Genomic DNA, 18643 nt, shown 5'->3' with positions numbered 1-18643 from the left:
GCATTTGGTTATGCTAAGTGTGCACAGTAAAGAGGGTATTTGGTTATGCTAAGTGTGCCCAGTAAGGGAGGAACTGGGGTGCCAAGTGTGCACAGTAAAGGTGCGTGCATACTAGACAATATTTTACACAATTCGCCCGACTTCGATGCATCGTAATGACAAATCGTGTAAAATATGTCCAAATCATGAGTGTCAACTCATGATCACGATGCAGATGCACGTACCTGCTGGTTGTACATCGCATATGCAGATATTGCTGACTGCAGGCGAGATCTGCCAATCTTGTACACGATCTGGCGGCATATTGTACAGTGTTTATGCCTGTACGATATGTTGTTCAGATCCGCACGTGATACATGCAGGCAGGGATCAGGGAGATCCGTGCTGCTAGCATGAAGACAGATCTCCGTCAGTGCATCTGTGTCTTAAAAATTAATTACCTGTGAAAAAAAACAAAAAACGTTGTGCATCCCCCCTAAAAGAGCAACCAGCCCCGGGTTTAGTGATCCAGTGCTGGTTGTGCAAAATACAGAGGACAAATGACGTAAAGTCCCCCTGTATTTAAGCAAAACCAGCACCAGGCTCTAATCCGGTCATGGAAATACTGGGGGAAAAAATGCATAGGGTTCCCCTGTATTATCCAAAAGCCAGCACCAGACTTTTTGTAGTGGTCGGCTAATGCCACAGCCAGGGGAGCCCTTTCAGCCGAAGCATCAACCCTGACCGCTAGTCAGCCCAGGCCGGGGATCCCTGGGAACACCCCCAATAAAAGGGACCCCTCTCCAGGGCTCCCCTGGTCTAGGCTGATAGCCCGGGGCTATCACCAGCAACCCTGGAGAGGTTGGTGGCGGGTTGATAGTGTAGTGTAGTTGAAAGCCTCACCCACATGCTGGTACTTGGAGAACCACAAGTACCAGTATGCGGGACATTACGGGTCCGCTGGTACCTTTAGTTCCGAAGCACAATAAATATTAAAATAAACACAGGGCACACACACTGTGAAAGTACAAGTTATTAAATATACATGCACACACACCAACTCAGAATCAGGCCCTATGAAGAGGGATCCCGCCACCTCGACAGACTCCACCCCCTGAACAGACCCCACCCCCATTAGGGAAACTTCCATAAATTTCCCGGGCTGGTTTTCCATCCCAATCCGCCCCTGCCTCCATGCAACACGTCTGGCTAATTAGATGACAGAGTTCAGGGAAACAGCATATTTGTTTATTTTTTACCATATTGGCAACTCACAATACATACTATTGACGCCTCCTATAGTAATAGGACTAAACCAACTTAAATGTGCAGCTATTTATATCCTACGGAATGTTTTCTTTTTTAATAAGGATGTTTTTGTTGGTGGTTTTTGGTCATTATAAGGGGAAGTCTGATCATGCCTTCCCTTTTCTTGTTCTTACTCCCGATTTTAAATCAAAGTTGTGATATACTACCCTATGAGTCTTCTTTTATATATTCTACCCTATGAGTCTTCTTTTTTGGTGTTGTTTGTGCTGGGCTATATTCCGAAATTGGAAATCTTATGAAATTCGTGTCCTGATTAATCACACCACTAGTTTGAATTGAGCTAAGCATAATTATTCCTATTAAATGTACGCACATTATTTTGAAACCAAACTGTTCATTTATATATGTATACACTCTGAGGGGGAGGGGGGAACAAAGTATCAGTTACTCCTCCATTAGAACAGTCAGCAGTGGAGAATGTCTTGATGGTATCATTGTAAAGAAGCCGTGGTGGTGTGTGACTAGAGCTGATGCGGCCAGGCAGTGTAACAGGGGTCAGCAGCAGCACAGTATACTGTCAGTGTGTGACACATACAGGTGGAGCCGCTGGTGAGGGCCCGGCATGTGTGAGGTTAGCACCACACTCCCCCCTCATTCCTCCGCCGTCATCTGATCTCACGTGGACCGGAAGTGACGAACGGAACACAGAGAAAACAATCGCTGCGGCTGGGACGCGGAAGCACCGGGTGTGTGTGACCGATCGTCAGTTATTCCTCCACCCGCGCCTTTCCTCACCCGGCCATCTCCTGCGTCCGCAACGCCTCCTGCCGGGGATCTAGGTGAGCTATGGGCTGTTGTGTGGAATGACTTAGTGGCGCAGTGTCCCCGGGGTGGGGAGTCCCATGGGCGGCCGGTTGTGGATACTGTCAGCTAGGTGTTCGTTATGTCCGGGCCACGTAGGTGCTGCTATTAGACTACAGTACGGTACAGGCCGCTCTGGCGTAGTTAGGACTCTAAAGGGGGCGTGGTCTTCCCTGCGTCACTTTTATACCCCGCCTCTGTCTGTGTGTCTGTGAGTGTGTGTTGGGTTGCTGTGTGTCTGTGAGTGTGTGTTGGGTTGCTGTGTGTCTGTGAGTGTGTGTTGGGTTGCTGTGTGTGTTGGGTTGCTGTGTGTCTGTGAGTGTGTGTTGGGTTGCTGTGTGTCTGTGAGTGTGTGTTGGGTTGCTGTGTGTCTGTGAGTGTGTGTTGGGTTGCTGTGTGTCTGTGAGTGTGTGTTGGGTTGCTGTGTGTGTTGGGTTGCTGTGTGTCTGTGAGTGTGTGTTGGGTTGCTGTGTGTCTGTGAGTGTGTGTTGGGTTGCTGTGTGTCTGTGAGTGTGTGTTGGGTTGCTGTGTGTGACTTCTGGTATTTCAAGTGTGTGATTAAATTTAAATGACAAAAGTTAATATTGGGCCTCTGATGCCCGTCATACACCGCTCTTATTTACCCTATACTTGTATCATGCTCAGCGTTAAGCTGCGTACACACCTATACAATTGTGAGGCCGTGCAGACCCGTTCATGCAATGTCGTAAGAGTGTGTACGCACCTTCGATCGTGTATTCTCAGAAGGAAACTGGTCGCACCTGAAGACCTGGTTTTATGTGCGGTTTCATTTTCAACCGATTCGATGGTACAATATCGGACAAAAAGCAAATTGTGTTCACACTGCCGACCGTTCTATTTGATGCTATTGCCCATACTCCCCCAGCAGTAGCGCCGCTTTTGTGTCATTTCAGCAGATATTATAGACGAGTTTCCTGTATCGCAAGTTAGACTGTAAAGGTGTGTACGCATGAATCAGCGCTTTGAATGGGATTTGCAAACGTAAGTGTAGTCGAAAGTAAAATCGCATAGAAAGTATGATTGTTCTAATGTGGACCTAGCTTAAGGTGTAAATGGGATTTGTGATCTGTGTGGCTCAGGTCTTACAGGTTCACACTAGTTATACTATGATTGTTCTAGTCAGACTTCAGACGTGGCACGTTGCTTTATCCAGTTACTTTAAGATAGCAGCAGGTTTCCACGCTACAAAGTCTACATTTGTAATTGGTTACTAATCATATAGTGTGACACAGTGTAATCTATGTACAAACTGCCATGTAGTTAATAATATGCATCTAAACAGTTTCAAGATATGGAAATCTTAATATGTGTTTCCCACTTTAATATTAGATTTGTTTTATAATAGAAGCTTTCAAATTGTTGCCTGTTGCATTTTTACAGTAATGCAGTGGTTCCCAAACTGTGTACCGCAGCACCCTGGGGTGCCTCGGGGCACTTGCAGGGGTGCCACGGGTTGGGGGTCCAGGACCAGATCAAATTATTTATGGTCCATGCGATAGGGAAAACCAGAGCTGGTGGCTGCTAATGATAAAATATGTGCAGAAACAGAATCGCAGCCCTGTCCACCATCACATAACTGAATCTAAGGCCACATAACTGAACCTAATGATTGCATATAACACAATTTATTTAATTTACTAATTTTTGCAGTATTTCTTAACTAGAAACTTTAGACCTAGGGGTGCCGTGAAAAAAATTTGGTAATAGTCTAGGCTATCTTAATCCTGACACTGGAGGGCCGAAGGACGCCAGCCCGAACGAAGTAAGTCCGGGACGCCCATGGCGATAACAGCGTTTTAGGTTTAGGGACCGTAGCTGGGTTAGGCATCCCCAGGGGGAGTGTTAGGGTTGGGCACCTTCGGGGGGAGGTTAGGGATAGGCACTGGCTGGGGATGTTAGAGTTAGGCACAAGTAAGGTAGGGGTGGGGAGAGGGATAGGGATAGAGGGCCTCATTCAGAGGCGGTCGTTAGATGCAAGCGGTCGCTCTGAATCAGGACGGCCGCTTGCATCCTGAACGGCCGCCTCCTTGTCGATAACACCCACAGCTCTAACGACCGACATGGGTGATGGTTGCGATGGTCAAGACCATCGCGACCATTGGGGCTTACGACCAGACCCTAGGGTACGGTCTGGGCACTCGTAAGCTCCAGGGAGCTTCCTGCTCTGTTCGAGCAGGAAGTTCCCCACTGACATCAGCAATGATGTCAGTGGGGCCACCCCCAAACGGCAAGCGTTCCAACTGGAACGCCTCCGTTTGGCCGGAACGCCCCGGCCCGTCCAGCAAACGGGGCGAGCTGTCACTCAACATCGACAGCGTGCCCCGTCTGCTACGTAACCCCTAACGACGGAGCACCCGTTGTTAGCCGGGTCTCGCACATGCGCATGACGGAGCCGGCTCCGTCGTGCGCATGTGCTGTGGGGCAACATCGAGTCGGTTGTGAGCACTCAGCGCTCACGACCGACTCTGAATGAGCTCCAGAGTACTTACCTGCCCTGTCAGGATCTTCTCCCTTCGGGCTGCCGGCGTCTGGACATGAACTGGGACTTCATACCCATTCCTTTGCAAACTGCTGCTCCCTTTTGGGTTTGACCTCAAAAATTTAAAGCCACATTTATATTAAGCTCAAACCTGGTGTGTTTAGCACTTTATAGTGCTGCTTTAAATCTTGAGGCCAAACTCTCCAATAAGCAGCTATATCTTTGTATATGTACCACCTAGGCTGGATGGATCTGTGACAATTGAGTGAAATGGCACAGTATGCATGGGCAGTATACATCTAGTCAGGACTGTCGCAATGCAGTCCGCGGGGTAAGCATTGCATGGGGGCGCTGGGCTGGAGAGGCTCCCTCCTCGCTGCTTGCTTCCTGAGCGCCATTACAGCTGCGCCAGTGCAGCAGTGTCATGGGCAGGCCTAGCAGGGCGAAACTAAAGCTGGGTATGCATTAGACCAGTGTTTCTCAAACTCAGTCCTCAGGACCCCACACAGTTCACGTTTTCCAGGTCACCCAGCAGGTGTACAGGTGTATTCATCACTCACTGACACATTTTAAAAGATGCACAGGTGGTGCTTATTATTTCACTTGTGATTCTGTGAGGAGACCTGGAAATCATGCACTGTTTGGGGTTCTGAGGACCGAGTTTGAGAACCTGTGCATTAGACAATTTGTACCTAGCACGATCCCGTGAGTGGCGGGACCTGGCAGGGATACCGGCATTGGCAAGTGCATACACAATTTCCGATGCCGGGGGAGTGTAGCGGGGGCCATGCTGCATTCAGCAGCAATGGCATCGCTAGCGACATCCTCGGATCTTTCTGCATGTACACAAGATCTGAGGATGCGATGGACGACTTGCGCGAGTGCACATCGTGTGTAAACACTGGACGATATGAACGATTTGTCGATGCGATGCATCAGAATCTGGCAAATCTTCAAGATATCGTCTAGTGTGTAGCCAGCTTGAGGGATGGACAGGGCAGCTGCGTAAATATATTACATTTAAATTCAAGCGGAATGGGCTAATGGGTGGTGGTCTGACCCTCAGGAGGGTGCGAGCAGAAATGTGCGATAAATCCTTAAGTTTGAGCGCACAAACTTCTGTTTGGGAACTGTAACCAGAACTTTAAACTGGTTTAGCAGTTTTACGTGGCTAAACCTGGTCTAATACCCCTTTCAGACATCTCGAGATTCCCGGGAATTTGGCCTGCCTCAGCCAAATTCCCGGGAAGCCAAGTCTGTCTGAAAGGTACCTACCCGGGACCACGTTCCCGGGTAGCCGCCCCTGCAATCGACCAGGGTTTTTCCCGGGACTTAAGTCCCGGGAAATTACCCTGCCTCTGTCTGAATGGTGCTACCCGGGAATTTACTACTCCCGGGCAGCACCAAGCAGCTTTTACATGGAGTTGGCAGCGCAGAGCGTCCTATAGTACGCTCAGCGCTGCTGCTCTGAGTTGGCAGCGCAGAGCATCCTATAGGACGCTCAGCGCTGCCGCTCACCACCCGTCCACACTCCCGCTGGACCACCACTACTGCCCCTATTTCCCGGGCATAGCATCGGGTGACTGGGTGAGATGCTGGCTCGCTGGGGGTTCTGCCTGCCCCGGCCACTGTAGAGGTGAGAGGCGGGGAGGGCTGGGTGGGACGCTGCTGCTGCCGCAATTATGGGTGGGCGACTGCTCTTCGTGCACCTGTACCCGGCCTGTCCGGCCCTGGCACCTCGGCCGCTGCTCTGCTCTTCTCTGTGCCTGTGATCAGTGCCAGGCAGGAGACTTGTGTCCAGGGGCAGCCCAGCCAGAGGCCTGGGGATGGGGGCGAGCTGCCAGGGCAGGTAGTTTAGGGACATGTTGGGCAGTGATTCAAATTATGTGCACCCCCACATACACAGCATGCCAGTCACAGGGGGCACATTGTTGTGTGTGATCAGGGCCTGGCACAGCTCCACCTCATCTTTGTGTCCAGCAGTTGCCATGTAATCTAAAAAACCCTGCTCTTGTCTGAAAGGGGTCTACCTGGGAATTTCCCGGGTAGACGACGTAGTGTGAAAGGGGGGTCTCTACCAAATACCCGGGAATTTGCACAGGAGAAATTCCTGGGTCTGAGCAGGAAATTTCCCGGGTCGTATGTCTGAAAGGGGTATAATTGGGCGAGACGTGGGATAAGGTATGGGCACTTAAAAACAGCTGAAGATCGCACTTTAGACGGGAGAACGGGTGGGATAAAACAATTAAAGTGTCACAGTAAATGTATATTATTCTTATAATACATGAGTAGTAGTTTTATGGTACAGCAAAATATTTTAGTATTTTAAATACAATTGTAATAGCCTATTTTATGTTTTTGGTACACTTGGTTGTTTAATTATGTATTTATTTTTATTTTTTTAAATGAGTAGAAGGAAAGTTGACCATCTTTATACAAATCTAAATGGCAGCAAACAAAACTGTCTCTCAATGAGTCATATTATGAGAAAGGAATCATACGGTAATTTGACATGACACAAGCAAAAAAACAAGCTTATCTATTTATACAGCTGGATCACTGCCTGGGAGAGAGTGATCTAATAGACAGTGAGAGAGCGAGCACTTTATAAAAAGCTTCAATAACTTTTACCTTCTTTTTAACTTTGCTTTGCTCAAACAGTAAAGAAAGTTAACAGTATTGATACATCAGTGGAATTATTTTAATATTTGATCAAAAACCTTTCTTTACAATGGTGACCATTTTATTAGTGAGTGGGCTACATGTGTCTTAAGCTGGGTACCCACTGAGCAATGTCTACCCAGCTGACATATCGGATCCTGGGTACACATCAAAACGATGTAATGAACGACAGAACGATCACTCGTTCTGTTCTTAATTAAACTGCATGGTGCCGCATGCAATATAGTCAGGGTTGATGTACAGCACATCAAACCTGACGACATTGCATGCGACTGCGGGACCGCGTATATTATGCATAGACACTGCACGATTTGTCCTTCCAATTTGGCCAAATTGGAACGACATCGCTGCAGTGTGTACCCAGCTGTAGATTAAACCTAAAGCCGGACATCCACTATACAATTTTCTGTCCGATATCTGTCCAATCTGGCTGGTTGGAATGAAAACCTGGTAATGTATGGGAGCAAATGACAGTCGTGGGAGCAAATGACAGTATTGGGGGTTATAGGGAGGGTTAGGCACTAAGGGAAATGGTTAGGTTGAGGGTGCGGGGAGGTTAGGTTTAGGCACTAGGGGGGAGGTTAGGTTCAGACATCGGGGAGGGAGGATTAGGGTACTTACCTTTATGGTGTTGGGATTCTGGCTGTCGGGATGCCGCTGTCAGTATTCTAACTGCTGAATACTCAATGTGTCATTCAGGAGTATGTCAAAAAAATGTCTGTAATGACGGGGGGGGGGGGGGGGTGATAATTACTCATTTAGGGAAAGCCATGTCATGAGGGTCTCTACCCGAATATATCAGTGTGTCCCTCATAATAGGCGGATAAATACAGTGACCTGATCATTGGTGTTTTCTGCATAAAAGAGACTATATTTAGTAAAACCCGCCTCATTCCTGACACAGGCGACCATAATGTCAAAACTTGCGACTGCTATGAGCCTATGATATTGTATGTGAATATTTTTTACCAGTTTATAGTTGATCCAAAATAATAGCTGTTATAAAAAATGTCATCGTTAATTTAAAAAATGGAAAAAAGTCTATTCCTGTAATTGTTAGAACATGACCTGGCTTATTTTTTATTATTATTTATTACCAGTTATTTATATAGCGCACACATATTCTGCAGCGATTTTTACAAAGAGAATATTTGGCCATTCACATCTGTCCCTGCCCCAGTGGAACTTACAATCTATATTCCCTACAATATGCACACACACACACACACTAGGGTAAATTTTTGTTGGGAGCCAATTAACCCACCTGTATATTTTTGGAGTATGGGAGAAAACCGGAGCACCCGGAGGAAACCCACGCAAACACAGGGAGAATATACAAACTTCACACAGTTTGGGCCCTGGCCGGAATTGAACCCATGGCCTCATTGCTGTGAGGCAGTAACACTAACCATTACACCATCTGTGCTGTGACTAAAGCCGGATACACATTATACAATTACTGGGCCGATCACTGGATAATTGTACGAATGGCCCAATGATTGTATAGTGTGTGTATAAAGGAGCGTTAGCCGACAAACGGCTTCAACCGCTCCTGCAATAGTCAGATCGGGAGATCGGGACCTGATGTGCTGCACACGCTATCTCATTTCCGACCTCCCGATCCCTTTGAAGGGGCTGGGTATGGGATCCTGGCTGTCGGGATGCCGGCTGCCAGAATACAGACGGCGACATCCCCCCAGTCACAATACCGACACTGGAAGGTAAGTTCCCTACACCTAACACTCCCTCCCCGGTTCCTAAACCTATCCTCCCCCTAACCACACCGTAAACGTAACCCTCCCCCCTCAGTGCCTAACCCTAAAGCTCCCCCTAGTGCCTAACTCTAAACCTAACCCCCGATACTTACCTTCGGGATGCCGGCGGTCGGGATTCTGGAACTGGGATCCCGATACTGGTATTTAGACCGTCGTCATCCCGTCTGCCGGGATGCTGACTACATTCCTTTTGAAGACATCTGAAGACAGTACACACTGAGGGCCTGCTTCAGCTAGGAACGCAGTTGCTTATACGCACGCAATTGGTCGATTGTTGCGTACTGTGCATGTGTATGCATCGCAGTACGCGAACTAGCCACTGCGCTCGGGACTGTGAATGCAGAGGATACGCAGACCCATGACAGGAAGTGCCATTTGTGGGGGGTGGTTGGGTGAATGCAGGCGTGCCAGTGCGTTTCAACGCTGTTGCATGGGCGTGCATAAATTAGCCACTGTGAAACCAAACGCCGCCTGAGGACTCATAGCGTGCACAGAAGTAAGCAATTCCTGAGTGAGGTCTGGGCCACATTGACTGTGCGTATGGGTCCGATGTTACTCGATTGTACCGATTGTTTCTCTATGTTGGCCAAGTATACGGATGTGAGTAAGGGGAAGTGGGTGTCCATATGTCAGGCTGCGATCGCAATGCCAATGCAAATATTTATATATAACTTCTGATATTAGCAACTGCGTTGCATGCGTATAAGCAGGATAGCGATCCGTAGTGAATCAGGCCCTGAGCTAACAATTGCTCAGTGATACAGGTGCACACCGATCCAATAAACGCTCTGAGGGCCACGGCGTTTATCGTATCTGAAGGTGTGTACCCAGTCTTGGAATTGTATGTGGATTATAGTTTTATTGTCAGTTTAGTTTTTTTTTATTGTAATATGTGAGATATATCCATGTACAATTCATTCTGTTCTTGTGTCATTTTTTTAAGTCTTGTTCCTAGCTCATTTATTGCTTTTATATACAGCAATGGCTAATCATTTTATCTAATGGCAATTATGTTATATATTTTGCAGTGCAGATGTTGGGGGTCCAAATAATGTAAATGGACTGCTTGGGGGTACCTACGTGGAAAAGGATTGAGTCAAAGGGAAATTATATCCTTGTGCAAAGTAGAATTTGTTTTCTGTTTGCAATTCTGTAAATATTTTGTTGCATATACTAGCCAGGGCCATGACAGCCCTTGGTTCAGTGCCATAGGCTGATAATCATTAGAAATGACACCTGGCCTTTTAAAATGTTTCAGTTGTGTTTATAGAGCATTGTGCTATTTCTATGGGCAGAGTCCGAGTTTTACATTTTGCAATCCTCTGTGGTATACCTACGGAGGGGGAATCTTCTTTCTGATACATTACACATAGAAGCCGCTGAATCCTGGGATGGACTACTTTTGTAACCTGCCCTTTCATTATCTCTCACCATTTCCTCTCCTAGGCACCAGGTTATGTGACTGAGGCCTGATTCAGAGGTGGTTGGTAACACAGCTGTGCTTGCAGCCGGTCTCGCAATAGTTTTGGGAATATGGAAATGCTAATCTCAGCCTTCCCTTTGTGCTCCACGGTGGTATGGAGTGTACGAGTGGGGAGACGCCCACTTTCAGGCTGTGTGGTCTGTGCATTTGCGATTCAGTTTGTAAACACTCCAACATCGACACAACATCGGTTGTACCATTGACATTTGCAGTAGACTAGGCTGTTTTAGCAAAGTGCCGCACTCTGCTCGATTTCAAAAGGGCAGTGCCGACCCCACCCACGGGCCGCAGTGTCCCGCGGGAAGGGAGAAATAGCGGTGAAGCAATCATCGTCGGTGAATAGATAACGTGCGCATGCGCCAGGCAACTTTTCACATAGACAGGAGAACTTGGGAGCAGCCTGGCATGTCCGTAAGTGCCTGGCATGGCCCTAAGAGTGATGAAAAGGGGGCGTGTCTTAAAGACATGGCCCCTTTTCTTGTGGTCACGCTCCCTCTTTGGGCGCACGCAGAAGTGTCACTTTCTAGGTGCAGGCACCGGACCTAGAGTGAACACTATACTCTCCGCAATTCCAACTAAACATGGGCTCTGAACCTGTTGCTTTGCAAATGGAAACCGTCTGCAATTGTGAACTACAAAGGACACTTGGATTTGTGCGTAGTAAGGGATTTCTGTACTTTTCTTACAGGGCCATTAGCAAAACATTGTTCAGATGTGTAAAAATTGGCTCTGTGTCCCTCTCTGAATCAGGCCCTGAATCCAAAGAAGGCTTACGAGAAATAGAATTTTTAGTTAATTTAAATTTAGGCAATTGTAAAGCACAATGGTATATGCTGACACTACAGAAGAAAATGTTAATATAAATAAATGTTGATAAATGTATACTCCAGTGTGTAATGTGTTCTTCACAGTCCTTTCTGTTCCCATGTCTAGAACTAGCCATACACAGAACGGTTATGTTTGGCGTTTTCACCAGTTTTACCACATTTCCTTGGCATCTTACCATGTGAGATAAAAAAATGTGAAACAGTCGGGATTGAACTGACAGATTTTGATAGTCGCAGAAAACCCAAATCGGCCACCATGTGTTTATTATTGCTTCTCTATAGAAAACCTAGCCTTATAGGACCTATTATAGGTTCTTTATGGAAAATGCTAATCTATATTTTCATATTGCAGGTTAAAAATGTCAAATTTGCAAGACCTTTCATCTCCAAACAGCTCCTTGCAGGCATCCAACTTTGCACATGTGATCTTTCAGAACGTGGCTAAGAGTTACCTTCCAAGTGCTCCTTTGGAATGTCACTACACACTGACCCAGTATATCCATCCACATCCGAAAGATTGGGTCGGCATATTTAAGGTACTTTTGCAAACTCTGTTTTGAATATGCTATGTCTGGTAATTCTTTTAAGGACATGACATAGTATAAACTGGTGAACATGTTTCTAAGCCATCTATGCCTAATGTGATAGAAGTGGGAAACTAAAAAATATATTTAGGAAAAATCAAGCAAAAGTGCGTGCTTTCTCTTTTCCTCTATCATCCACCTGGGGAACACCGTGGTTAGCCATTACATGTGGGTTAGAGGTCTAGGTATAGGAGCTTGACACTGAACTAGTTAATAAAAGAACAAACAGAAACTACGCCCCCTCTATTTAGTTAGGTTTGTTTTATATATATATATATATATATATATATATATATATATTTTTTTTTTTTCTATTCTGCGCTTCAGTCCCTGCCAGCAGGAGACTTGGGGGGGCAGATGTATGGAGCTCTGGGAAGTGAAAGTGGAGAGTGATAAACGACCAACCAATCAGCTCCCAACTGTAATTTTTCAAACACAGCCTGTAACATGACAGTTAGGAGCTGAGTGGCTGGTCATTTATCACTCTCCACTTCATCACTTCCTAGAGCTTCATACATCTGCCCCACTGTGCGCTGGGGAGTGGGCGTTAGTCACTGTCCACTTCCATCTTTGCCTCTGTGGAGTCACTGAACCGAGTTTCCGGTCTACAGGCTTCCCGCTTACCGGTAGTGTCCAAGGAGGCGACTGTGTTAGGAGTGTAGTCGTAGCTTGGGTGTTAGTGCTGGACCACGACTCTGTGTACGGCCGGCCATTACAGCACAGTGTAATTAGTTCAGCCGCGTCACTGGCAGTAGATGAGCTGAGGAGGCGGGGGCGCTATTTTACAGCGCGGCTCCATCAGCTTGCTTGTGAAAGTCTCTGCAGGCGCCATCTTAAGAGGAAGTACAGCGCTGTGGGTGGGTGCAGGGCACACACACACATATCACATAATTGCCGTTCAAGCATTTAAGTTTGTCTGGCTGTGTGACTAGATTTAGATACACTGCACTAGATTTCAGTTTGGTGAGGCAGCTACTACAGTTAATGATTATTCCCTGCACTTATCCTATCAATTGAGGTTTTAGGCAAGGGAAATTTAATTTGCTGTGAAGGTGCCTACACACTAGACGATGTGCCCACGATGCGATATTTCCCTTTGAGCTCTCCTCGGCAGCACCCAGGCACTCCAGGACATGATATGGTGCTAAAAAGTGTACAAAATCTATCGATTGCACAAAATCGTGTATGTAATTGGCCAATCTTGCTTCTAGTAGGCAAGGTCTGAAGACGCGATGTACGACCAGCAGGTATGCGCATCGGCATCGCGAGTGGACACTCACAATTTGGACATATTTTACAAGATTTGTCGTTCCGATGCGTCGAAATCGGGCGAATCGTGTAAAATATCATCGAGTGTGTAGGCACCTTGACATGTGGGGGAAGCCAGAGAAGACTTCCAAAGCAATGTTCAGCTTTATATTTTGCTTGTTTTAATTGTGGTAAGAAATTACCAAAAGGTTGCACAGAACCAGGGGTTCTCTGCGCAGCTTGCGACATCAGGAACGTAGACACTGCTCTGGGCTGTTCAAACGAAACACCCCAGAATGGGCTAGATCTATGGCGGATACTATTGCAGAGCTCCGCCAATCCCAGGTAAGTGACCCGATTTCTAATTCACAAGTGGCCTCCAAATCTGTTTCAGTTCCATCAGAGGAACCTGAATGGGCTCGTAATATGGCAAAATGCCTTTCTGAGATGGTTGCAACTCTTAATAAAATAGTCACTACTACAAAGCGGCCGTTGCCTTCCACTATTACTTTTTTTGGGGATTCTGACGCGGCTGACTCCTCTCCTGAGGAGGGGCAATTCGATCCTGATTGGGAGGATACCTCCGGCTGGGAATAAGGTTCTCCTGTCTCCTCAGGTATTAAACATTTGAAGCGGCCCGTCAGACTCTTCAGATACAGGACATTGTTAATACAGAGCCTGCTTCTACTTCTTTTTTTCAAGCGTAAGAAGAAGTTAGTGACTGTTTTTCCACCTTTTTTCTCACTTTTGGGAAACTTTAAAAGAAGCTTGGCTTAAGCCCGACACTAAATTTCTGGCCCCTTAAAAATTCAGATTTGTGTATCCCTTTGCAGATGACTATACTAACCTTGGGAGGTTCCCCCTTGGGTGGATGCACCAGTAACTCTGCAAAGGCCACAGTTATGCCTACCGTTCAATCAGTGACGTTAAAGGATCTCACGGATAGAAAAACTGATGCTGTTCTGAAGTCCATGTTTACTCTAACTGAAGCTTCTCTTGTCCTATCTTAGCTAGTGCCTGGGTTGTTAGAGCTATTGAAGCCTGGGTAACCCAGATGTCTGATTTTCCATCTGATGATGCAAATTCAGATTTTGCTACCCTTTCGGGACAGGTATGAGAGGCCCTCATTTATGTTAGTGATGCTTTGTTGGACACAATTTCCATGCAATCCAGGGTTTCTGCAGTGGCCATTTCGGCCCGGAGGTCGATTTGGCTTCATTCATGGAATGCGGATCCTGAATTAAAACGTACCCTAGAAGCGGTACCTTTCGAAGGTGAGTTTATATTTGGTTCCGAGCTTGCGATGATCATTTCACAGGCTACTGGGGGCAAGAACCCGTATCTTCCTGTTTCTGCTCCTAAGACAAGAACACCCCATTTCAAGTCTTTTGGCCACAAGGAAGAGGATCTTTTCAGCCCTTTCGAGGTATGTCCAATTACACACGTAGGGGAGCCTTCCGAGCACCTGGCACTCGTCGTCATGCCGACAAACCAGAAGAGAAGCCTTTAGCATGATGGTCAGGGGGCCCAACAACCCTTTCAGGTCGTTGGGGCCTTCTACTACAGTTCCGGGATGTTTGGCTTCAATCAAATCCGGATTGGTGGATATGTGGCATCATAATCAGTGGGTACCTTCTACATCTGGACAACTACTTACCACACCGTTTTTTTTTTCCACTCCTTTACCACAAGATCCAGGCAGAAGGCATGCTCTGCTGCAGAAGATTCGTTCTCTTTCAGATTCGGCAGTTATTATTCCGGTTCCCAGTCATCAACAAGAAGAAGGTTTTTATTCCAACCTTTTTCTAGTGGACAAACCAGATGGTTCTTTTCGTCCTACCCTGAATCTAAAATTTCTAAATGCATACCTTTTACTCGCAAAGTTCAAAATGGAGTCCTTGTGCTCTGTTATCGGAGCTATGGAAGCTGGTCAGTTCTTGGGGTCCATAGACATCAAGGATGCTTACCTCCACATTCCCATTTGGAAAGGACATCAACACCTCCGGTTTGTGGTGGGGGATCAGTACTTCCAATTTCGGGCACTACCTATCGGTCTTTCTACAGCTCCATGGGTGTTCACAAAGGTTATGGCCATATGGTCTCTTTATTAAGGATCACTGGGGTAACAATAGTTCTATATTTGGGTGATCTCTTAATAGAGGAACTTTTACTTCAGCATCTACAGATTGCAATCTCTACCTTGCAAGCTCATGGCTGGATAGTCAATTTTCAAAAATCAAGTCTTCTACCAGCTCAGTGGATTTTGTTTCTGGGTCTCGTATTCAACACAGTTTCTCAAAGAGTTTTCCTTCCATCACAAAGGGTCCAGGACCTCTAATCCGGAGTTCGATCTATCCTTCAGCAGCATTGTGTTTCATTTCTCCGATGCATGCAAGTTCTAGGAAAGCACTCTTCCCTTGGTGGATTGGTTTTTGTCGTTATACAGGAAACTAATGTGTGAGATGCTGGATGTCTCTATACCTGCGTTAATCAGACATTGATATGAGACTTCTTGTTAGCTGGAAAGCCTTTAATGTAATATTGATTTGCATCAACAACATAAATGTAGTATTTATAGAACACCAGTGGGTCCTATGCGATGAGTTTAATTCTTATACAGTGTAAGCAAATGGTCAATGTTACAGTCACTAAAATGCTGATTGTGCTATGACATGTAGCCTAGTATCTTAGCATATAATCAGTGTCGTGGGTAGGGGGGATTTGCTTCAACACCTGTGAGGTGTCAACGTCTCTTCCTGCATGCAGTAATTTAAAGATAGTACCTTAAGTTCTCGTTGGAGAGTGGCGTCCCATCTCTCTTGGAGTTGTAGGTGCACTTCTTCGTCCTGGTGCTGGGGACCTTTGGGTTGATCGGGTTTCTATGGCTCAAATGGCTGTCTTCTCTTACCATGGGACACCTCCTCTGATGTGCCTTTTTCTGGTTTTCCGTGGAGTTGTCCGGCTCTGGAGGTCGTAGCTCCCTTTGGACCATTTGGTTGGTCCGCTGCGAGTCTTCTTCCTCTGGCCTGAGCGCTGCTGCCAGCCGTACTCCTTCTGTTCACTTCTGGGTCTCGTTCACGTGACTGCGGCTCCCTGGAGGTCGTGTTGTTGTGACTGCGGCTAATCGCTATCCGTGCTTGTTTTGCTGAATGTATTGGTTGGGGTAGGGGTGTGGGGGTCATGTACCAACACGTTTCAGCTGTTCAGCCTTCCTCTGGGGATGTAATAAGTCTCATATCAATGTCTGTCTGATTAACGCAGGTATACAGACATCCAGCATCTCACACATTAGTTTCCTGTATAACGACAAAAACCAATTCACCAAGGGAAGAGCGCAGTCAGTAAACCTTATGGTTACTTTTTACCTATACTATACCCCCAGGTCAGGGCGACCTGTAGCTTACTGCAGCACTACCCGAACCACCCACAAAGATCCAGTGCGCAGAGCCGATCCATTGTCCAAGTTCTAGGAAAGATGGTTGCAGTATTCGAGGCGGTTACATTCTCCAGGTTCCATGCCAGACAACTTCAACACCAGGTTCTTCTGAAATTGTTCAAGACAAGTCCCCGACTAGACAGACAGTTCCTCAGTCTGTCTCCTCAGACTTGTCACTTTCTGCAATGGTGGCTTCACACTCCAAGGGCCGTATTCAATTCGTGGCGAAAACTGATGTTTTTTCCACCATTGGCAAAAACTGACGTTTTTTTGCCAAATAACTGCAATATTTTCACCAAAAAACAGGTGAAAACGCAATTGGCGAAAAAAAAAACTGGAGATAAGTTTTCTCCATCCCAGACCAGGCGAAAAAAAAAAAAAAAAGGCAAAATCCCTATCTTTGGCTACAAATGTGGGGATTTCTTTCAGAGCATTTGGACACTCCCCCCTAATCATAAATTATTCCCCAAAAAATTCGTAAGTTGCGCACTTTGGCGAAAAACGACCGCACAATTTTGGGTGAATTTTTTTTTTTTAAAAAGTTGAAAATGATACAAAGCAATTTTTTCCCCAGGAAATTACTATTCTACGTAAATTGGGGCTACATTAAAGTGGATGCAAGTATATATTCGTCCCGAAAAAATGCATTTTTAAAAAACCGCCTGCTGCGACCTCGTGCGATGTTTAAAACACTTCACACATCCATATCGCCCCTCGAAAAATCAGACCCAATACATTAAAACCATTTTCAAGGGTTTTTTTTACCCAAATTTGCGCCGTAGATTTTTGCTAAAGTGCGCAACTTACAAATTCTTTTTTTGGGGTAATTTATCATTAGGGGGGGGGGTTGTCCAAAGGGTTCTGAAAGAAATCCCCAAATTTTTTGCCAAAAATAGGGATTTTGCATTTTTTTTCGCCTGGTCTGGGATGGGGAAAACTTATATCCAGTTTTTTTTTTTTTTTTGCCAATTGCGTTCTCGTCTGGTTTTTGGCGAAAATATTGCCTTTTTTTGGCGAAAAAACATCAGTTTTCACCGCTAACTGAATACGGCCCTCAATCTGACAAAGGGCTCATCTTTTCAGATTTGGAATTGGGTGATCATCACAACAGATGCCAGTCTGACAGGATGGGGTGTAGTACTTCGGGGCCAACATTTTCAGGGGATTTGGTCTCTTCAAGAGTATGTTCTTCCCATCAATATCCTCGAATTGCTGTCTATTTCATTTTGCTCTGCAACAGGCTTGACCTTTTTACACGGCCATCCGGTTCAGATTCTATCAGACAATGCCACAGCGGTGGCTTATGTAAACAAACAAGGCGGGACTTGAAGCATACAAGCCATGAGAGAGAGGTATCTCACATGTTCCATTGGGTGGAGCTTTGGGTTCCCCCCATTTCAGCAGTTCATATTCCCGAGGTGGACAACTGGGAAGCAGACTTTCTCAGTCGCCACAGCAATAATCCCGGAGAGTGCGATTTACACCAAGAGGCTTTTCAATCAATTGTGGACAAATGGGGTTTTTCCAACATAGACCGAATGGCCACTCGTCTTAAACTAGAAGCTACCTTGGTACGGCGCAAGATCCAGAGAGCTGCAAGTGAGCTTGGTGAATGCAATATCTGCTCCTTGGTCTTTCAATCTGGGATATCTGTTTCCTCCTCTGGTCATTTTTCTTTCGGATCGGGTGGTTTTGTGTACAAAACCATCTTTTCCTAAGGTGGTGTCAAAATTTCACCTTACTTGGATTGTATGACAGCCAAAATACCTACAGATTCTCTCTTGGTATTATTTGATCCTCCTAAGAGGGCTTGACCTGCTTCCCGGGACTGTATTGCTTGGTGAGTCACTTCTGCTATTCGACAGGCTTATGTGTCTTCTGATGTTCCGGATTCTCTAATGGCCCTCTCTACCCATGCAGAGCAGCGACCTGGTCCTCTGTGCATACTTTCACTAAATTCTGCCGGTTCCATACTTGTATGGGGACGCCAGTTTTGGGC

General features: G+C 46.2%; 1 protein-coding gene across 1 annotated transcript in view; it reads left to right on the top strand.

Moving 5' to 3' along the window:
* The first annotated feature begins 1293 nt into the window (after nucleotides 1–1293).
* TAX1BP1 (Tax1 binding protein 1) overlaps nucleotides 1294–18643 on the top strand; it is a 147971-nt gene continuing 130621 nt past the window's right edge. The window contains exons 1-2 of the mRNA XM_088461454.1: nucleotides 1294–2087; nucleotides 11729–11912. Of these exons, the coding sequence (XP_088317580.1) occupies nucleotides 11736–11912 (177 nt within the window). The 5' untranslated portion in view covers nucleotides 1294–2087; nucleotides 11729–11735. The remainder of the gene's footprint in view (nucleotides 2088–11728; nucleotides 11913–18643) is intronic.

Source organism: Taudactylus pleione, unplaced genomic scaffold, assembly GCF_031769625.1.
Source record: "Taudactylus pleione unplaced genomic scaffold, aTauple2 ptg001052l, whole genome shotgun sequence".
In the NCBI taxonomy this organism is placed as follows: Eukaryota; Metazoa; Chordata; class Amphibia; order Anura; family Myobatrachidae; genus Taudactylus; species Taudactylus pleione.
The sequence above is the reverse complement of the archived record's forward strand: the minus strand, read 5'-3'. Positions and strand labels throughout refer to the sequence as shown.